We start from the raw sequence: 22,498 nt of genomic DNA, 5'->3' as shown, positions 1-22,498 counted from the left end.
AACAAGATAAACATTGTCATGCAAAAATATTCTTTTGCATGTCATTTGTTTGAGGAAGAGGAAAAGAGCCAGAGAATTAGCTTTCCTTGTGTGAGAAAAACAGACTGTGAGACAGAGATCCTCCTCCTGAATGTCATGGAAAGGGCTTGGGAAAGACATTTGATATCCCAAACTAAAACGGGTCACATAAAAGCATGTGACGCCCCAGTGACTGTCGTGTGTCATGCTGTGCGTATTATGACGGCCTTGCACGAAAAGAGTCTCTCCCATTATTCCATTATCTTACTTTAAAAGACAGGTCAACGCCATCGCATCACAGATAATACTTTATAACAGCTCTCTCTGAGGCTCAGTAGCCTTGGCTCACAGTCTAAACGTGTCTCAACATAAGCAGGTTCCATTTTTAACACAGCCAACGCACAGCTGCTACCAAGGCCACATACAACCGGTTCTGCAAAGTGTTCAAGTTTGTGAAGAAGGATAGAGACTTAATTCTGTTAAGTGCATTTTAAAGCAAAACCATTATAACAAGTTTGTAATGATATAATATCCTGAAAAGGGTCCAAAGAGTTTTATCATCATGTAATACTTTTATAGCCTGCGTGTACTGGAGTGTTTACTATTTGTATCATGTGCTGCCCTGGGAGCTGCATCAGAACAGACTGTGATATTGGAGATGTACCGAAAGTGAGAGTGACTGCATGATGTAAGAGGAAGAGAAAAGGCACTGGGGGACAAGTGTGTAAAATATGCAGCTCAACCTTACCACAAGAGGGAGACATGCTCAACTTCAGGCAAACAAAACTGTTCAGGAAATGGAATAATTTAACCCTAAACTGGCTTTTTGTGAGGGATGAAAAAGTACAGTAGAAATAAATGAATTAAAAAAACGTATTTCTTATTCAAATTATATTATTTAGGTATTTCTGTATTCATTCATTTTCATTTAATTATTTCCATATGTTTTTCACGTTTCCAAATGCATTTTTTAAAATCTTTTTTTTCCACTCATGTCATTTTTCGTCCCTCCTAGCTTCCAACAAAGTCTGATGTATAAAAGTGGCAAAACCATAAATTCTAACATGAAGTTTCTTTACAAACATGTTCATTTGAATCCCTCCTGAAACCCAGAGACATTAACAGTTATAATACCCAGATCCAATAAATAAATACTTTTGCATAAAAGAAAGCCACCAAACTCATTTGTAGAACATTATGTTTTTATGTTTTGTTTTTCTAAACAGTGCTCAGTAAAAATCACTAACAAAACTGAAATGCAATACAGAAATTAGAGTGCATTGACAGCACATCAAGTTGAAGTCCATGTCTGATGGATCATTTTATCCCACTCCTCACCAAACATGTGGGACTTTGTGCAAGCATTGCAAACCTCCATCAAATCTGCCACCTAAAGAAGGCACCAACCTTTCACAAATAATTCTCTGACAAGTTTACTTGGTTTGACAATAAAATTATATATAATCTCCTCGATAAATATCTTGCCTTTGGACTTTTATCTTTAAAAAATTGAACTGTAGCCGTATTCAGTATCAGATAGAATAAATAATGTGATTCCATTCAGAGGGTAGAAAAATAGAATTACTGACAGAAAAATAGAAATCTAGAGGTGATAATGATGGGCTGAGTGAATGATCCACTGGTTTAAATATACGTAGATGATCTCACATTCTTTTAGAGACAAAACACTTAATTTACAAATTGCACCATTACGAACAATGAAATGTAGGCTTTTCTGTGCACTGAAAAAATAACAAAAAGAAATCTTCAGGATATTTTTTTGTCCAAGAAAAAACATAATCATGCATCTTTCATCTTTGTGTAAATGTAAAGAGTAGCTATACTGGAAACTGAAATGATCATGACCAAGAAACCTAACAACCACGAAAACCTCCAGCTTATAATGTAAATGTATCCAAATGTTGATCATGTACCTCTCATAGCACTCAGCAAAGAAAACAAAACCTCATTCTTAATTTAAAACAAATCATCTTGAACTGCTATTCAATAATACTTTACATGATTCTAAGGCTTTTCAATGAAATGTCAATCTACAGTAGTGTGAGAAGTGTGGTCAGACGTAAATAAAGTAATAAACAGAGACAGAGGAAAGCAAATATTTGCTTGCAAAACCGAGTCAGGAGATGGACACATCCAGCAGATTGTGCAGTCGCTTAATAAGAGGGAGCAACAGGGAATGATAGGACCTTCTGTGTAAAGTGTGTATCATATTGATAAAAAAAAGCAATTGGGAAATAAGCACAAAGATTGCACTTTAGTTCACTGAAATGTAAATGCAATGTAGATCAAACCTTCATTGGCATGTGGCCTTAAATTAAAGTCCTCAATGATTCATTTCATGTCTATTATGAAAGGTTTTTGCCACTTTGGAGTGTAAAATGTGCAGCTCTTTGACTCTGTAGGCAGTATGTGTGTGTGTCTTTGTGTGTCTACATGAGTCCACAGCAAGGCTCCTTATTGTTAGACTGCTCCTCCTCAGGAGCTCTGAGTTTCAGCAGCGGAGGGTCACCGCTGGCTGGGGTGAAGTACACCTGGCTCGGGGAGGCCACCTCCTCCGCACTAGGGGTCATTTGGAGCTCCGGCTGGGCCTGAGTGGTCGTCACCTCGACCACTGCAACAGAAGGCTCCTCCTCCAGGGCAGGGGGCAGCGGTGGAGGAGGTGCCGGGTACTTATTGAGCTTGGCAGCTGCCCGCTGGCGTTTCAAGTCAGCCAGGGTGTGGTGTGATTTCTCCCGAGTCATACTGTCTGCCCCCTCTCCCTCTTTAGATGCTGACCCGGCTCCAGATGCAGGGCTGAGCTGGTAGGAGGCGCTGCGCTCCATCAGACCTCCGCCACTCCACAGCTCTCCAGGTACAGAGGAGGCCAGAGACACCGAGGTCCCTCCATTACCTAGACTGGACACAATATTCCTGTCTGCAGCCTCCAGTTCCTCTAAACGTGACGTAGCTCCACCGCCAGCAGCCTGAGGGAACATTTAAGAAGTTTAATCAGCTTTAACCATTTGAAAAATTCACGATAAAGTAATGACGATGAGCTCTCTCACCATCGTGGCATGCTGGTGCAGCTCATTATCTGTCTGTCTGTCCTCGTCGTCGTCCTGTGGCTCAGGCTGCCGGCCGCGCTCCTGCCACACCATGGCCTCTTTGTGGTGCTCCCGCCGGTACAGACTGGATCGCTCGTTCACACTGACACGACGTACCACCTTACTGTATAGATAAACAAAAGAGAGGGGGAACTGTGAAGCTGAAAGTGTTCTTAGTTTATGTGTAGGTTTTTCACACTCTGGTTCCATTGAGCTCTCTGGCCTCATGTCCCCGCTCACCCTCTGCTGCCTGTACTAGAGGCTCGTCTCTGCAGTGTGCCCTTCTGCCGGTCCTGGCTCTTCATGATGGCATCATGTTTGTGCTTCAAGTCCATCAGTTTGGCTCTGACCTCTTCATCCATACACACGTCTGAAAAGGCAGTAAAGGTTAGACACTGGAAGGTATGAAAGAAAAGATGCTACAAGAAAGCTATAATTAAGAGACATTTAAAAAATGGGTCAGGATAATTAGTTCCTATTTTAACAGAGGCTCTTATTACATTTGAGGCAGGGGATTAGCATTACATCATCAAAGGTGAGAGGCACAGTCATTTACATTATATTGCTATGAGCCAATACAGGACCAAAAATGTTTACCCAGAGGCGTCTCCTCCAGGACAGACTTGCTGTCCAAACTGGCTCCATGGGCCACCAACAGTTCAACCATTTGGATCTATAGAACAAATATAAACAACCCTATTAATCTGTCATTTAAGAAAAGTGGAAAGCTTTTATAATTTTTTTTAATGCAGCACTTACTTGTCCCCAGCAGGAGGCAGCGTGCAGCGGCGTCCATCCATCAGAGTCCTTCACCTCGACCTGAGCTCTGTGCTCGAGCAACAGCTCCGCCACTGACACGTAGCCGTTAGCAGACGCTATATGAAGCTGGGAGAGAGGGCAACTTTTTCATTAAAGTGTCGACCTATAGGGAGTCACTTCAAAATTTTAGGGTTTAAATTAAAGTCTAGTTTCCTTTGGCAGAAAGTTGGATCGAAGTCTTTATAAAACACAGCAATATCATTTTTGTTACACTACTCCAACTTTAAACTAAAATTATATTCCTAATTTAGACCTGCACTGGAGACCTTTCATTTCACACTTTACTGCTGACAGGTACACCACCTTGTTTTGATACTGATTTTCAAAATTTAAGCTAAAAACACAGCTAAGAAGAATGGCAGAAATTTCTTAAAGTTTGTGTTTTCTCTGCTCATCTTGAATGAAAAATGAAACAAAATACAAGGGCCCAACCAATCATTTATTGAAAATGTCCAGTGCTTCATTTCTAAGCAAAGCTTTATGATTTTGGTTGATTATTCAAAACGTGATCATAAATGTGTGAAATTCTTGTCCTTAAATTTTCTTCATGTTTCCAGAACATCTCTCACCAGTGTTGTTCCATTAGCGTCCTGTGCGTTCAAGTCTGCTCCGCTCTGAACCAGAGCCCGAATGTCTGCCAGCATGACCGTCTCTTTAGCCCCTCGACATTCATCTATGCGGTCTTGAGTTATCCCTACACACACGCCCAGGGACAGAACCAGTAATAACTGTTAGCACACAGACACTGACAGCTTCACGCTCAGCCTGTTAAAGTTTTCATTTTGGTTGGAAATGAATGTGTGCCACCTAATTTCAAATGAGGGAGATGTGTTAAAAGTGTAGACATTTGCCCTTCATGTATCTTTTTTACGAAGACTTTAGAACATCTGATGATTCAATAACAGGTAAGATTTGACTCCTCTCACTGACCCTGCTCAGCCATAACCATCTCCAGCAGTTCGAGGGTGGCCTCATCCTCACAGAGGTCATAGGGCATGTTGCCATCTGCATTGACAGCCAGCAGGTCAGCCCCACTAGAAGAATGCATATTCACACACACAAACACAAGCACACATACACCCATATGCAAAGACAGTTGGATGAGAGCGGCATACTGTGACACACCCTGATGTACTCAGTCACTCAGGCATACTCATAGGCTTGCAAAGTGTTTTGAGAGTCAAGCTGCAGCCATATTTGCATTGTTTATGTAAACTAGTCTCTTGCCAAGAAGGCTCTCAGTCTGTTTATACTTCAGTCGAGCAAGTCGAAGGCTATAAAAAGCAACATTTATCCTGACAAGGTCGAGCAAAAATCCACAATATATCAGCTCATTCATTTCTACACTGATCATCACAGGAAGAAGAACATGCTATGATACAAACAATGCATAAAAGTGGGACTGAACTTCATAGGATGACTCACGTCTGAATCAGAAGCTGCACCAATCCAGTGTGTCCACAGGTGGCAGCAGCATGCAGCGGCGTCCACAGCTCACTGTCACAGGCATTCACACATGCACCAGCATCCAACAGGCACTGCACTATCTCCACAAAGTCATCAATGCAACACTGCGGAGAGAGGGTAGATGTAAATGTGTAAAAGCGTGCATAGATGTGAATGCAAAGGGAAGTGCAGTCAGGCATTGAAAACGATAGAAAACATATACTACAGACAAACAACATTAAAAAAAAATGAAAACATCTACTTAAAATTATTCATGGCAGCTAATACACTGGCTTGAGTAACGTAAAAATTTGCATGCATGGCCCAGCCCTCTGCTGAGTAAACACAAAGTTTTCCAGGGAATGATCCGAGTCAACAGCTTTTATAAAGAGTTCTCTGTGCTCACAAATACTCCTCTCATGAATTATAGTGTGTGTGTGTGTTCACAGAGAGCAAAACATGAGGGAGAGACAGTGCCCATCTGAATCGTAAAGATTTGTGTGTTTCAAGGTCCCAACAAATAAAACACAGGGTTCTTGTGATTGCTTCTTCTAAATCCGACTAACTGTTCAGGAAAGGAATGTAAGCCAAGCAAATTGCCCTCGCTCCTCAAAACACCAGCGCTCAAACTGAAACGTTGGGAATGAATCAGTGTGTTCATGTAAACTGACTTAAGATAAGTTACGGTTCAGACAAAATAAAGGCAAACAGTGCTCAGTGAGCTAAGAGCCGTGACCGCACACGACATAAACACACACGCTGTGCAAAAGGTGACCTGCCTCGTTAGGTAACCTCGTCCCAGCACTGAGTGAGGTGCTAGAATATGAAGGAATGATTAGTTGGAGCACACAAGCAGCACAGAGGCTCAATTATGATTCCCTGTCACCAGATCACTGGCTTAGTGGTGCATTCCAGTGAACACAATTGGCAGTGAGGGATAGACTTGTTGCGGTAGTAGGTGTTACCGCTATTACATGGTGTAACAAACACAGATTAGATTAGTTGGCCACCAACATTTTGCTTTAAAATAAAAGAAGAAATAACCTATTTAGTTCATTTTTGCATTTCAAAACCAAACTTCTTCAAATAAAACATGTCTAATTTGTGTAGTAGTCGGCATGTAAGTCAGGTGACGGATGCTACAATATTAAACTAAAGGTATCTGCTATCAGAGTAACAGCACAGAGCTCTGCCAGAAGCAAGCCAGGACTTTATGCACCACTGAGGTGACTACAAACAAATGTTGAGGAGACCAAGAGAATGACGGAGGAAAAAGTGGCCCCTTCATCTCCCTCTCTTCTTGAAACTTTATTATGTTTATTAAAAAGAGAAGCAGGGCTACACGGTGATGTAGTGGTTAGCATTGCCTCACAGCAAGAGGGTTGCTGGTTTGACTCCAGCCTCCAGCGGCTCTTCTGTGGAGTTTGCATGTTCTCCCCATGTGTTTAATTGGTGACTCTCGCTCAATTTCAGCTGGGATAGGCACCAACCCCCCGAATGTGGATAAGCGGTTAAGGATAATGAATGAATGACAAATAGAAGCAGGCACGGCCGGGGCCACATGAACTGTTACTGTTCCATTTTGTTCAAAGTTTCAAGTATCATTTAAGGTCAAAGTAAGCTCTCTATTGCTGTTGAGTGTCATCAACGAATATCTTTTATTGTAAAATGTCTGGTATTTAGATTGAGATTAATTGTCCCCAAGGAGAAATTCATTTTCACATCACTGTACATTCAAAAGATATCACAGACGCTCAACATTAACATCACAAAACACATGACATAGAAACATTATATGACCAAATAAACATCCACTCCGTGCTCATCGCGCTCTTTTGTTTAGAGCAGCAATGGCTTCAGGGATCAGGCTTTTTCCAAGGCGAACCCTTTTACACCTTAATGTTCAGTACCTCCGACCGGAAGGCAGTGGGGTGAGGTACTGGTTGAGTGGGTGTGTAATGTCCTGTTCTATTGTGGCTGCAATGTGTGAGATGGCCCTGTTATTCAGTTCTGTGAGACTGGGTGTTGGGAGTCTTTTGGCAGCAGTATTGGTGATGTGTGTGAGTTTGGTCCAGTTGGTGACAGTTAGCATGTTGAAGAAGCAGGAGGAGCAGTATGTGAGGATGGGCCGGATGATGCTTTGTTATAGCAGAAGGAGAAGATAAGGGGAAACATTCAGTCCTTTAAGTTTACAGATTGCAGACAGTCTTTCTTGGTATAATAGGTAACACCGGTGCAGTGGTATAAAAAGTATTCAGATCCCTTACTTAAGTAAAAGTACCAACACCACACTGTGAAATTACTCCACTAGAAGTAAAAGTCCTGCATTCAAAAACTTACTTTAATACAAAAGTATCAAATTTTACTCAAAGTATCAAAAGTGAAAGTACTATTTATGCAGATTGTCCCTGTTCAGATTGTTTTCTTCCAAATATACATGGTCGCCCATAAAGTTAGAATAATTTTGTTTTCAGACACAATCCTCTGTTAATTGTGGTTTCATTTTCATTTTGATATGTTTGGAAGCGATTTAATAATTAAGTTTTGAGACAATATACACTTTATCTGTCAAGAATAAATCACATTGTCAGAATCATTTAATGGAAAGGAGGGGAAAAAATATTTCATTCCAACTTTATGAGAACCCTACATTATTGCATTATTATTTTTGATGCATTTATACAAGTAGCATTTTACTGTCATCAAGCTAGGGCAAATTTGAATTACTTAGTATACTATTATGTTGTGGACTTTATAGACATGCATAATAATTTTAAATTGATCATAATTTTTGTGTTAAATCCTGACCTGAAAAGTGACTAAAGCTGTCAGCTAAATGTAGTGGAGTGAAATGAAGTAGAAGTATATAGTTACATAAAATGGAAATACTCAAGTAAAGTACCTCAAAATTGTACTTAAATACAGTAGTTGAGTAAATGTACTTGGTGGGAAAATGACCTCAACATAATATCCCAAGTAGTGGATCATGTCCTTGTCACTACACTGGTGACTTTCACCTCTGTGTGTGTGTGTGTGTGTGTGTGTGTGTGTGTGTGTGTGTGTGTGTGTGTGTGTGTGTGTGGTGTACCTGATGCAACGCTGTCAGTCCATCCTCGTTGACCAGATCTGGGCTGACCCCACTGTTCAGCAGCTGCCTCACTAGATGAGGAACAAGCGCACACAGAGATTATGACTGACTACCCGGCTAGAGTGCCTTTTCATATTAACATTATAAAAAATTGCCACATATCTGTCTGCCTAAAATAGATAAAAACATAAATGATATCCATGTGGAGTTTCTGTCTGTATGTGTGTTAACAATGAATTTACAAGACACTATAATTAGCCTAATCCTGTGGCTTACAATAACACCAACGAAAACAAAAGACCTTTCCTATTACATTTAAGGATGACGTATCCAGTAAAATATTCATGAATCACTTCCTTTAAACTGCATTTTTCAGAGCACCATGTCACCAGCTGAGAAATGTGTGAGGAAAGGCCAGAAGCAACATGGCACAAAGAAGCCAAATGTAGAGGTCCCCTGATGTTTAGAGTAAGGTATTGGGATTTTGATTGGTCAAGGCAGGAAGATCATAGATCAATAGTATATAATAGTATGCTTGACTGATTAACTTCTACTTTAATAAATAGTGTTAAAGCTCTTCAGTTAGGCTCTGAAACATGACTTTTTTCTGAGTGTGTGCGTTTCTACCAACCCTCCTCCAGGTCATTGCGTGCAGTTGCATCCAGCAGGGTGATGGCCTCGGGGAATTTAACTTTGGTGGTGCGCGTCTTCTTCTTATCTGCTTTGGCCCTTGACCCCCTTGCTGAATCCTTCTCCATCTGCGCCCATGACTTCAGCTGCTGAGCGCGCCGTTTCTGTGCGTGCTTCAGGCGTTCGGTGGCACTCAGACGACCAACCGTGGCCATTTCAGCCAGCAGCTCGCTGTGCTCTGCTGCCATGCCACCACAACACTGTGACCTGTAACGGTGGTTTTCTCCTTTCCGGTTCGTTTCTTTGAGGATATTATAAATAAACGGTTTCCAAACTTCTCTTATACTTCTCTTGAGCCCCTAAAGAGGCCCTTCAATAAAGCTCAAGCAGGCCTGCGTTACGGCCTGTGGGAGAATCCAAGCAGATACTGCAGTTTATCCGAAAATATACAAAAAAAAAAGAAATCAAGCAAGCAGCAAAGATATCCTAAGTATGACGAAACAAAACAACTTATGTTGTGCAATCAGGTGATGGATATCTCCATGATTTCAGAAGTAAGCAACACATTGTTGCAATGTCTCTTTCCCATCTTTCAAATGATAACAACTCTTATCGTGCCATGGAAAAAAGGAGAGAGAAAGATGTCCAAAACATCCAAGTAGTGGATTTTAACCAAATGTCAGTCCTGCCATCCATATCAACTGTTGGCAACTTGGCCAATAAAGCAGAGATATATAGAGAGAAGAGAGAGTGCTAGAAAGGTGAAGTCAAACAATTCTCCAGTGTGGATGCGCCATCTGAGCTTTTAATCCAAAATTATGGTGATCATGTCCAAGGCTTGGATCCAACATAAGGAAAAGTCTTTGAGAATCCATTATTGGAATATGGTGGCAGTGAACAACAAATCCACAAGATGGGAACAACTGGGGAGTTTAAGCAAAGTCAACAAAAAAGGGTGTCTGCAGGATTCACACAAGGCCTTCTTTAGTTAATGCAGTGACATGTAAGTATCCCTCGCTGGACAACTTGTTGTTGTTGTTGTTGTTGTTGGTGGTGGTGGTGCACGTTCTGGCAGGTCTTCAGAAGAAGAGAGGTGGGAACAAAGGTTTCAAAAGTTCGTCCCTCAACGACATTGTCCTCTTGCTGCAACTGTGGACAGGGAGAGAGGAGAAAAAAATGCAGGCAGAGAAAATGTGAGTGCTGTGTTACAGTATAATGTACGCACACTGCTCTCCTAATCCTGTTATCTTTAACCCCGGTGCTCCTTCCACCTACTCCCTCCTCTCCCACTCCTCTCCCGAAGGAAACCTGAGATGGTGGGACGCTTTTCATTAATGATTGACACACCCTGCAGCCTGACGCACACTTTGCCACTGTTAACATACACAAGGGGCAAAGCTGAGTGAGGGATGTAGAAGAGAAGCATTAAATAGCCCGTATGTAACATGTTTCAGTGCAAGTACTAACCCTCGCAACCTCGCTCTCATTACCTTTCGTTAACTTCCCAGGTGAGTTACGTAGCTCACACACACACTTGGCTCTTTCCAGGTGACTCATTTATTATTTAGGCCTGGGCCTGCGAGTGCTGAGAGGAAGGTCAACTAGAGGCACTCAGTGAGATAGAGAGAGTGACTGACAAGACAGTAGTCCTGGGCCACAGAGCCACTGCAACAGGCAGCCAACTACCTGAGAAGGTGGGAGGCGGGGTGACCACAGCGCTCCATAAATCAGCTGATAACACAGCAAACAGATACAAAGTGATTCATAATAACTTGGTTCCTCTTTAGTAGATATTCAGGTAAAAGTAACTTGAGCTTAAAACTGTTTTCGGATCTACATTACATCTTCAAATGACTCTTTCTTAACAAATAATAAAGCATTCATAAGCATTCATTTTTAGATTTGTTGGATCAATAGATGCATTCAGAATGGTGGAGCCCTTTAACAGCCCAATACAAAAGTCATCACATGGATTCATATGTCGATAACTTAATATTTATATCACAATAAAGCATTTTTTCTGTTAATTAAATAACTAAATAGTCTATATTAATTAACCATAAGGTAAAGCCTACTTAAAACAGCACATATATGGTTCTTTCTAGCTTTGCTCCCACGTGCAAGAAGGAGAATGTAAAGCATTGTCCAAATCATGTAAATATTGCCTTAATGTAGTTGGGCTCCTGGTTTTTGACATAGGGATAGAAACGATATAGAAAAAATAAAATATGTATAACAGACTATCATTTTGATTATATATATATATATATATATATATATATATATATATACTATTTCTAACTATATCTTTAAAGGAAAGTAACTGTTTCAATGTTTTAGACACATCTAGATCAACCAGCATCCAGGTGGAACAACGTTTCATCTAATCTGTTTGATTGGTGGGTTAATAATTGGATCCATAGTGTTGCAATCAGAGCAAACAAAGAGTGAATACAATTGCCAGGTTTCATCTAAGTTGTAAGTAATGAATCTACTATGCCTAATAGTTTATAGACCAGTTTTAAAGCAGAATTCCTCTGGCTTCTGTTTATTCTTGGTTTGGCCATAATGCAGTTATGAATCTATTCACAACTGAATGGATCTTTTCTTAATTGTTTGTGTATTCAACACTTTATAGAAAGCCATTTTTCCAGAAGGTGTTATAAGCCATTATTAAATTCACTAGTTACAAACATAAATCATATGTTAATCGTGACTCAATGAAAAGTAGAACTAAACTGAAACTAAAAAAATGTCGTATTTGCAACATACCTGCCAATGATTGTAAATATTACAAAGGAATAACAGGATGGAGGGCAAAATCTGTACATTAACACACATATGTAAAGAGAAAAAAATGACCAGTCATAGTTTCCATGAGGACAATTTCCTTACTTACTAACATCTCAATAGTTCTTGCCTTGAGGACAGACAGACTGTTCCTTTACTATACATTACTACTATTTCCAGGATACCTGACCTCTCACCCTTTGTCACAAGCTACAATGTAAGGATTTCCTTAGACTCAGGCAATAAGCTTAACTCTACCCAAAGACTACAGGCCACCACACAGATCATTCATTCAAACAACACACATGAGCAATGACTTGGAATGATGGAGACATGGATGACGAAGGTTTATTTATAATGCCAACTGATCCATAAAGCCACTTTCTTTAACCCGTCTTCCTCTTACAGGAAAAAAGCCACAGTGTCCAAAGTCCTTGTTCTTGTTAAAAGGTCAACAGGAAACCAACAAACCCTTCAGGAACAATAAAGAGTAGGCCTTATAGAGTTAGTAGCCTGACTATTTTTCAACCACAGTTAACAAATGAAAATGGGAACAGGTTTTGTGGTATTTTAAGGGGCTTTAAAGGGAGAAAGGATTGGACAAATGGGAAAAATCCCTGCAGGAACTTAACTGCTGTATTAGTGGGATAATACCAGACACAATCTGAAAGATCAGTGGAATAAAGATCCCAGTCTTAAATGTTAGTATTGTGTGGGTCAGAAAAGAAACTCTTTTTTTAAAAGAGTTAATTCTCATAAATCCGCATTTGACTGATATTTCGTATGACTTTATTAGTACAACACTAGTACAACGTTAGAGTTCCTGTCAAGTGCAGTGGTGAAAAATGGCTTCGAAACAGACCCAGACATAAACAACCAAAAACACAGATTAGGGAATCTGCATGTTACAATACAGCTGCTTCATTCATCTGTTCAGAAGCTTCAATAAAATGTTTACATTTTTTCTTCATGTGTTCATTAAATTGGTTGAATTTTAAGATTTCTCACCTCCGGTTTGATGGTCTTGCACTGAAATAGTGTGGCAGATTTGTTATGTAAAATGACCTTACTTTGAATTGTAATATTACCTAACATTGTGACAATGAAGGCTGCCTTCTTTGGAAATTGGTAATGTTGTCAGTGAATAGACTTCTTTGTTTTAAATCTAAAACTCACACCAAATCAATGTGATATAATACAGCTGGCAAACTAAAGTGTGGTACACATTCTGAGCAGATGACTCATGTGTGTCCCATTGTCACCATCTATTTTTCTTTTAGCGACAATCCCTGATCATGTGATCATGACAATTAAACCAGTTTACTGTGTTTCCACCCTGACCCATACAGCCTCACCTGACTGCTGGATCTGTGCCGTGCCTCACACTGTTATATTCAGCTATACAGAAATCCCACCGACTATTAAATCTAAGATCTGTAAAGCGATAATAATACAGTTCTTTAGGATGTTAATGGCAATGCTACTACTTCTGTTCGATGTTGGATCAGACATACTTTTAAATGTTGCTTCAAACCTAGAAAACAAAGTGAAGCTTTGGTTTGTTGAGAAGTTATTTACATATAAACTCATTTCTGGCCCTGCTGGTTGAAAGCATCATCATGTTCTTAAGAACAGCAACAACCAACACAGACTTTTTTATATGACATGAGCAAGCTTTTGGTCCAAATATCATTTCTCAAACAACCGTAGTGTCGTTCACTTGAATGACACATAAACTAAAAGCCATAGACTCCTTGAAGTGTTTCTTAATGGATCACAATAGCCTTCACAGATGCTGTGCCAGCAAACTAAGGTAAATTAAACCTGTTGTTATGGTGGTACATTAGACGAGCGATCAGCTTCGCAGAATGTGGGTCTTTAAAATCATCCGATGGGTCATTGGTTAGGTAAGTAATACTAATTAGGCTTACTCACTCATCGCATAAAAGCAGATTTGGAAAAAAAAACCCTGCTACAAGACATGCACGTGTACATAAAGGCCAACTTTGCCACATGCACCAATCACATTTATACAGATGCCTCTCATTCTGTTACTCATTATTCTTTTACTTCCAAAACACACACTCAGGCCACAGGACTATGTCTCTTGATTATCCATCTTGGCAGAGCGAGCCAGACAAGACAAATCTTGGCCAAAGCCAATCAGTGCAGGGTATCGGGGGAATGGAGCTGAAGCAGAGGCTCAGACACGATGTTTACCGACTAGTCCAGGTAAATTAAAGACCCACCAAGAACACAGGTCAGAGTAAACATACTTTTTTGTTGTGTAAAGTAATAATCTCGAAGATTTTAATTTAATCAAAATATATGCAGTGAGTTAAAGTTGGGACGCTAAGTAAAACCTAAATAAAAACATAATGCACCAAATTCAAATTAGTTTGAACATAAAATCAACTTCCTTTGTGCAGTTTTCATGTGAATACATGTCACAAAGTATTGGAAAATTATTTATGGTTTACAAATGGTTCACACTTTTCTGTACTACAAAGTGGGTATCACAATCAGAATCAGAATCAGCGTTTTCCATCTCCCAGCAGGAGTTGGTCCGTCAGAGAAACAACAGACTTTCCTCTTCAACTAACTTGTTAATGATACTGATTACTTGATACTTCTTTTTTTCGATCTCTTCTTCTATTTCCGAACATGATGACTACAGACAAAACTGTCAGATCCAAAAACACAATTGAAATTACCACAAACAACAGAAGAGAGATACAAAAGAGAGATACCTGACATTGTAACTTTGTAGTAGAGCAGCTCCGCTTTCACACACTCTAGTAGTGCCATTTAAATATATGACTATAATAATATTTATTTCCTTGCTTCCTGAAACACGACTCTACTGCCATCTCTATAAAAATCACAGGCTTTCATTGCTTCCACTCAGACAAGGATGTGACGAGCTGAAAGCCAGACTCTTTCACCAACAAACAAATCGTCATACACAAGATTACCTTTATGTATCCAAAACTACAAACAAGTAGTATCAAATACTTTACACACTCCTGCTGTGCGTAGTAGCCTTGAACAACTGTTGGTCAGTCACCACCATCCTTTCTCTCTCCTCTCTGTCTGTATAAACAAAGACTTAACACAACTGTTTGCATCAAGAGGGCCATGTTCTAAATTTTACTCTGTCTTAAGTATAACCTTTGAGTTCTGAATATTTCTTTAGAGCCTGAAAGTAGCCTCGTGGAGCTATAGTTGAGGGCCATCATTTGGATATAACTAAACAAAGTAAAAGCTAGGGTGTGGTGGAAATGAAAAAAAAAGCTTCAAGATCCTCTCAGCATGAGATGGCTGTCTTGGTCTGACAGACTAGCAGCTCAGTCAGTCTCAGCCTGTTGTCTGACACTAATCAGCCTACTGTACCTCACTAAATAGCAGCAAACTGCAAACAAGAGTGATAAACAAAGATAAACAGCCTTTGTGGGTACATTCCTGCCTCATTTTCCTTGAGTTGAGTAGATAATTTCCCAGCACAAAAATAAAAAAAACAAACATTGGAGAAATCCATCACAGGAGAGGCCAAAACAGCTATTTTTGCACTGACAAGAGCAACAGGTCCAGGTTTATTAATTACAAACTTACTAACCTATTCCACATTATATATTTATATAGCCATATATTAAAAGGTAGCAAATGCTTACTCTGGGTGAAGGAACGTTAATTTTTCTGTGAGGCTGTGATCTTACCTCATGCATCCCTCTGTGGCTTGCAAATTTAGCTCTTATAAACACCCTAAGAGGGCGAGTGAGAACGCGTGGTCTGCTATCAGTTGATGCTAAGCTAGCATTTGATTAGCTTCACTTTTGTACCTTCTAAATTAAGCCCCTACAAAAAGGCAGAATGGGGAATTTGTTGGAGACTAAGAGCCTTGTGATTCTGTGAGTCAGGCAGAGTCCAGACAGACGGGAATAGGCGATGTGAGATCACGGATATTGTAAAAACTCTGGCATGGCAGCACTGCACATGCACACTGAGAAATACAACTTAACATTTTGTGTATTTATAAAAATGTTCCCGCGTCAATATGACATTTGTCGACTTTTCCCACCTAATGACCTCACAGGAAGGGCTGTCTGCAGCTGCTGAGGAACATAAAGTTTCTTTCAACAGCTGGAATGAATAGACCAGTATGAATACACAAACTTAAGCTCACACATTCATCAGGTGGGTGGTACCTTAGTGTAAAAGCTTGTGATTGAACCTATAATAACCCAACAGAACACTTGCTAAAACTCCGGCTCAGCCCTAAATTTGGCTTCATTGGAAATAGGCAAACGGCCTCTGGGCTTCTTTCATAGTTTGCCATGATGGAATGACAGTGCTCAGCTGTTGTATACGACCACCAGCCCAGTGTGCTGTTTGATGTGACCTGCAGGACCTTCCTGTTGATTGAAACAAACAATGCTGAGTCAATGCAGCTTGATGATTCGGGAACGGTCCCGCCCGTCAATGCCAACTAACCTCAACTGCCTGCCTAATAATCGGAAAGCTTGTTTTTATCTGTCACTGTGCAACTTCAAATTAGTTGATAGAGTAAGCAGAAATAAAAATGGGTCAAATGGGTCGTCTATGACTCACTTAGCTGTGCTAGGACAAAGCATTTGAAGATGACACCTCTGAGAGGCTACAGTGGCTGTTTTACAGGACAAACTCTTAATCATTATTGAGAAAATAATCTGCACATTAGTTGGAGCCCTCATGGGAAGGAGAGAATGGCTGCAAAAGAGTGTGGGGGCACATTAAGTCCTGTCATGTGTAGTGGTTTGAGCTGCTTCATATAATCACACAGCAATCTCAGTAATGCCACAGAGTAGCAAGAGTTGGGAGCAAGCTAAGGCCATGGGAAAAACTGAAGTGTGTGCATGTATGATGGAGATATATTAGAAATATGTAGACAAACAGACAAAGAGAAGTTGCTTTTTCTGGAGAACAGGATATGGAATGAGAGGGCAAGAGGATGTGGAGCAAAGAATGTGAAGGAGATAGAGGAGGAAGGAGGAAGAAGGATGGGGAGGAGACAGGCAGACTACTTTAACTTATCTGAGCAGGAAGAAGGGTCTTTGTGTCATGCAGGGACAGAGGTGGAGAGAAAAATAGGGATAAAGAGCCTTTAAATTGTGCCCACACGATGTGGTGATGTATATGACATTTGCCTGCAGAATCTCTCACATTTAAACATGCACATGTGAAAGTGAAGAAATGCCTCAGTAAGAAAACACAAGAGATAAAATAAGTGGGAGTTTATGCACAAGAGAAGGAATGTAGCAGGGAGCCAACCCTTAGCAAGTACAACCTGACCTTTAAAGAAATACTCGGGTCATTTGACTTGTTGGAATTATCTTATCATGAAGAAAAAACTATATTAGGATGACAAAGAAATCCTTTCTCTAATGATTAACTCAAGATATACACTGGGTTCAGATCTTTGTCCTTCTACAGTATATAATAAAGTGTTCAGTCGAGATAAGCAGCAAGGGAGGATGAACACCTTGGATCTAAATTCAATGCAAGATCACAGGGGTTACAGTCCACTTAAATATAAACGCATTGTTTCAATGTTATCTCACCTTTTTCCTTCGAGAGTATCAGAGACTGTGTAAGACTGTGTTTGCTGTCAGTGGGCCCTTGGTTTATATTGTGAAACCTGCAAATATTTGACCATACATACCAAGTAAATGCTATTGAAGAAGTACTTTGACCACACGTGGAAATACTTGTGAGGATGACCGGCAAGGCTGGTTTGACAAGAATAGATGACTGTGAGTTTATTTAGGTTAATAAGTCAGTGATGTAGCGTTAAAGTCAAATATTTAGAAAACTGCAGTAGATCCTGCAGTCAGTGATCATCAGAGGGGAAACAAAAAGCAGGGATAATAATTATTTTCCCCTTGAAATAACATCTCATTTTCATTGTTTATTAATATTCTAATTATTTTATGATCAGTCGATTAATTGAGACAATGATATTGAGTTTGCAGCCTTATATGAGCAGCAACTCCTAACATAACCGGAGAATGTTTGGTATTTTTGCTGCCTAAATCGCTGGGGTTGCAACTAATGATTATTTTATTGAATAATTGAGTAACCGATAAGTTGTTTGATCTTTTAAATGTCAGAAAATGGTGAAACATATCGATAAGGGTTTCCCAAAGCCCCCTGATGACGTCCTCAAATGTCTTGTTAGAAAGAGATTCAGTTAACTGTCACTTTTTTAAAATACAAACCGATTAATCGATCAAAATAGTTACCAATTATTCAATAGTTGAAAACTAATCAGTTAATCAGTTGTTAATCTTATCATCTTAATTGCTCTATAAATGACTACTTGATTTATTAAATAATTGTTTCACCTCTACAATACACAGGGAGTTGGCACAAAAACATGACAAATTATACAGACTTATGCCAACCAATTAAATAATCATAGAAAAACTTATATGAGCTGCTTGCTAGAGTTTGTATAATTTTGCCCATCCACCTACTATGATAACAGTACAGCACAGGGTGGCATTGCACCAATGTCCAAACTGAACTCTGAGCTGCAGCTTCTGCTATAAAAGTCACGTTTTAGATGCATGTCAGCCTATAAACTGATAGTAACAATACTTTGCACCTACCACGTAGCCATGCTATATGAGATTAGATTAGATATAAATTAGTAAATGTAGGCGAATACCACCACTCTGTAAAACAGTCTGGCCCAATCACTTTAAATGACCATATAAAGCTTTGGAGCAACAACGGAAGCTCTTGTCTCATACTGTTTGGGATTAACCGTGAGCAGCAGATTAGCTAACCTACCTAGCGGTAAACAGACAGGCTCAACAGGTGGCTAGTCTGACAGGTAACGTAAGCAGTTCATTTAAGCTACCTGGCTTCATTCATTGCCTCCAGGTGCAGATAAAGTCAACGCCGGCGAGTTTATCCCAGCCGGGCGACTCTTACTTGTTAAATATGGTGAGAGCTCCTGTTGCGCTGCGATAAAGTTGCTCCCTCTGATGTTTTGTCATGCTAACGTTACCTTAGCCTCAGGTTAGCTTGCTTTCCACGACAGCCAGACACAGGCTGCTGTTTAAGTGAATTAAATGTTACGCCGCCTCAACCATTTACCTCGTCTGACACGAGTTCACGCGAGCAGGATGCACGAAACCGGCGTGAAACGACAGAAAACAACGTGTCGACCTCTTACCTGTTGAGTTGACTGTCAGTTGTAGCTCCTTTGCAGGTCTGCGGCTGCGAAACTGAATCAGCTGCTGTCCCCTGCTCCTGCTCCTGCTCCAGTCAGCCCTCAGGGGAAATGCTTCACCATAACAACCGGACCTGCGCCCTCTCCTCCCGCAGGACACGCTCCGCCAGAGGGCGGCAAAGTGTGCAGGCTGTGGACCAGCTCTGCAGGCTGGTCACATTGGTGGAAAGCGACGAAGAACACCTACTTTACTTTAGTGTTTCATATTTATGCGAAGCTTTATACACTGATAAAAATTGGAGTGACATTTACTTTAAAAAAAAAAGCTAGGCAAGTTTTTCCACACAGAAAGTGTTTGTAATCTTTACTCCGGCTGCTTCGAAGTAATATTTATTTAATAGAACCACTTAAAAAAAAAAGAAAGAAAATACACAAGTAAATTGCAGATTCACTGATGTCCCACAATTACATTTTACTTGGAAATTTCAACTAAATAAGCCAATGAACTGGTTTAGTGAATATTACTTGGAACGAATGATTCGATTTACATACAAAACTGAGGACACATAATAACAAAAAAACACTAGGTAAGTAATCACCTAAGTAATGCACTACATGAAAAACTGCTAAAAGTAAAAGCACTGAATTCGTATTTCTTTTTAGAATGTATATAGATGATTGAAATAATAATTACAGGGCCAAAAAATTATTTGACAACTAGTTACTTTGCAGTTTCAGCAGTGGTGGAAGAAGTATTCAGATCCCTTATTTAAGTAGAAGTAATAATACCTCACTGTGAAATTATTCAAGTAAAAGTCCTGCATTCAAAACTTACTCAAGGAAAAGTATAAAAGTATTAGCATCCAATTGTTAAAGTATCAAAAGTAAAAGTACTGATTGTGAAGAATCGCCCAGCTCAGATTGTTTTATACAGTATGTTCCAAATATATCATTATTTTATTAATGCATTTATGTAAGCAGTGTTTTTACATTTCTAAAGGTTTTCAAATACTCAATATACTGTGATGAGGTTTAATAAATAAAAAAAGTGTAATCACTTTAAATTGATCATGTTTTTATGTTAAATTTTGACCTGAAAAGTAAAAGCTGGCAGCTAAATGTAGTGAAGTAGAAGTATAAGGGTACATAAAATGGAAATACTCAAGGAAAATACAAATACCTCAAAAGTTGAACTTAAGTACAGTACTTGAGTAATTGTACTTAGTTACATTCCCCCACTGAGTTTCAGATTATTAATACAAAATATAATAAAACAATTAATTATGATACATCATTATAGTTAACCAGCAGTGTGTAACATATGAAGAATGATCTTCCCCTTTACCAGCTACACCATTGAAGTGCAAAATATCTACATTAATACATCAATAATTAAAATATTTTGATATAGGTATATTATTCTGGAATGAGTCATTCTGCATAATGCTTCCTTTTACTTTTGGTACTTTAAGTTGATTTTAATGCTATTACTTGTACATTTTATTAGGTAACATTTTGAACGCATCGCCTTTACCTTTAACAGAGTATTTTTACACTTTTACAATTAACTTTTGCCCCCGGTCTTAAAAGATTTGGGCATTTATAAAAGTTTGGGCATTTTTTAAAATTTTATTAGGTAACATTTTGAACGCATGGCCTTTACCTTTAACAGAGTATTTTTACCCTTTTACACTTAACTTTTGCCCCCTGTCTTAAAAGATTTGGGCATTTATAAAAGTTTGCACAGAGGTGGTTTTTTTTATTGCAAAACAAGCCCATATTAAAATAAATACTATTGCATTTATATGTAACATTTTTCCATTTCCTTCTTCCTTGGGGATATTATTTTCACTTCCTCATTAAAAAAAAGTGTGATATAATATTTAGATGATTGAAGTTGTATTACTGGAAATTGTGTTACAACACTGAACTACATGCTCTTTATTTTTCACAGGTAAGTGAACATGGAAAAGAGGAAAAAACATGTAGGTGTGACATGCCCCAGTGCAAAAGCACCCTAGCCTTGTTTATAAAGCTGAATGTAAGGGGTGTGTTTGAGTGTATAAAGACAGCTATAATACTGTATATCTGGTTTGACAAACATAGATGCTCTTCAGTCTTTTCACAATAAACTGTCAGGGTGTCAACCTCTTGGTTACACTCATAACACAAGCCTGAACACATGCTCCTTTAACATCCCCATAATTAAATATCTATTAAACAAAGCCAACCAACCATGCAGAAGACCAGTATTGACATCCTTTGGTTTGTCTTATTGGTTTCTTAATGTTAAGGAAGCAGCATGAGATTCAGCTGGTAATATCTAGAAGCAGACAGACAGTGCTGATGCTGTGATCTGCTGACCCCTGTAGGTCACTGGCCAACCAACACAGCAGGGACACTGCAGAGACACAGTGAATGCATTACATCTCTGGTCCTCAGGATAAGATACAAAATATATAGATATATTATAATGTGGAAAATAAAGGAACAAATGCATGAAATGTCCCCATGTAGTAACCAGCCAAGGTCAAAGCAAATGCATTAACTTTTATATAATCGGCAGTTGATTTGTGCACATAGTTTTGGTTTTAGGTGCACAGATTTGTAGATATCCATATTTGAAGTGGCTGCGTACCCTGCAGCAGAATTGAGTGAAATGGAATTACATAAAACATTTAAAACATTTATCAGAAATGCATATTTCCCCAAACTTTGTCCAGATACTCTTAATAATTTACAATACAGACTTTGCTTTATTGGAACCTCTTTTTACTGAAGAAATAATCCCTCTGATAACTTTTTCTGTTACTTTTCAATGCATTGTCCCTGTTAAATAAACAATCAAAATTAAACTAAACAGTACTTAAACAAATTAACATGTTTGATGATATGTGACAAGTTTGCAGTAATGACGCTGTGACAGCACAATGAAAACTTCATCTCACTTTCTCTGAACTTTCTCTAAACATCATTCCTTCTCTCCATCTCAGTTTCAGGATGTATCCCAGGGCAGCTTAGGAGGGATTTGTCCAGACACAATCAGCCCATGTGAACAGCCATACTATCCTATTCATATGGTCTCCCATTCTTCTCATGCAAGGCTCACTAATCCAGGCCAAACCTATTAACTGGCACTCCAGTAGACAGGAAGAGATAGACTGACAGTTTGTATTTAAATCAGTGTGAGCACTTCTCTATGAGAGGACATGTAAATCAGATCCAAACAAACTGTGTATGAAGGTTCAGGGGTTTGTCTGTACATGTTTATTTTTTAGGCTCACAAACAGTAAGATAATTCTCATTGTCATGACATTCCATCAAATGCATTTTTTGAAGAGAGAATGTCTTTTAAGTGTCTTTTGGAGGCTGGGCCTGTCACCATAA

At 39.3% G+C, this 22,498-nt stretch overlaps 1 protein-coding gene across 1 annotated transcript; it reads right to left on the bottom strand.

Moving 5' to 3' along the window:
• Positions 1 to 1,201: 1,201 nt before the first annotated feature.
• ppp1r16a (protein phosphatase 1, regulatory subunit 16A) lies at positions 1,202 to 19,204 on the bottom strand. The gene is made up of 11 exons (XM_059327422.1): positions 19,115 to 19,204; positions 9,107 to 10,254; positions 8,476 to 8,546; positions 5,367 to 5,512; positions 4,872 to 4,975; positions 4,511 to 4,635; positions 3,882 to 4,007; positions 3,720 to 3,795; positions 3,363 to 3,492; positions 3,084 to 3,246; positions 1,202 to 3,002 (listed from the first exon to the last, which is right to left on the bottom strand). The coding sequence occupies exons 2-11, from the start codon at positions 9,351 to 9,353 to the stop codon at positions 2,469 to 2,471; spliced, it is 1,722 nt and encodes a 573-aa protein (XP_059183405.1). The 5' UTR covers positions 9,354 to 10,254; positions 19,115 to 19,204; the 3' UTR covers positions 1,202 to 2,468.
• Positions 19,205 to 22,498: the final 3,294 nt, after the last annotated feature.

Source organism: Centropristis striata, chromosome 23 (genome assembly GCF_030273125.1).
Source record: "Centropristis striata isolate RG_2023a ecotype Rhode Island chromosome 23, C.striata_1.0, whole genome shotgun sequence".
NCBI classification, from domain to species: domain Eukaryota; kingdom Metazoa; phylum Chordata; class Actinopteri; order Perciformes; family Serranidae; genus Centropristis; species Centropristis striata.
Note: the sequence above shows the minus strand (reverse complement) of the source record. Positions and strands in the feature narration are given on the sequence as shown.

Bases quoted from the DNA above. Each gene is read 5' to 3' on its own strand.
- ppp1r16a (XM_059327422.1), bottom strand. From the start codon at position 9,353: ATGGCAGCAGAGCACAGCGAGCTGCTGGCTGAAATGGCCACGGTTGGT. The intron at 3,493-3,719 runs GTAAACATTTTT...CTGCCTTTTCAG, and splicing joins CCTGGAGGAGACGCCTCTGG to ACGTGTGTATGGATGAAGAG. The intron at 3,247-3,362 runs GTGAGCGGGGAC...TTATCTATACAG, and splicing joins TCTAGTACAGGCAGCAGAGG to TAAGGTGGTACGTCGTGTCA.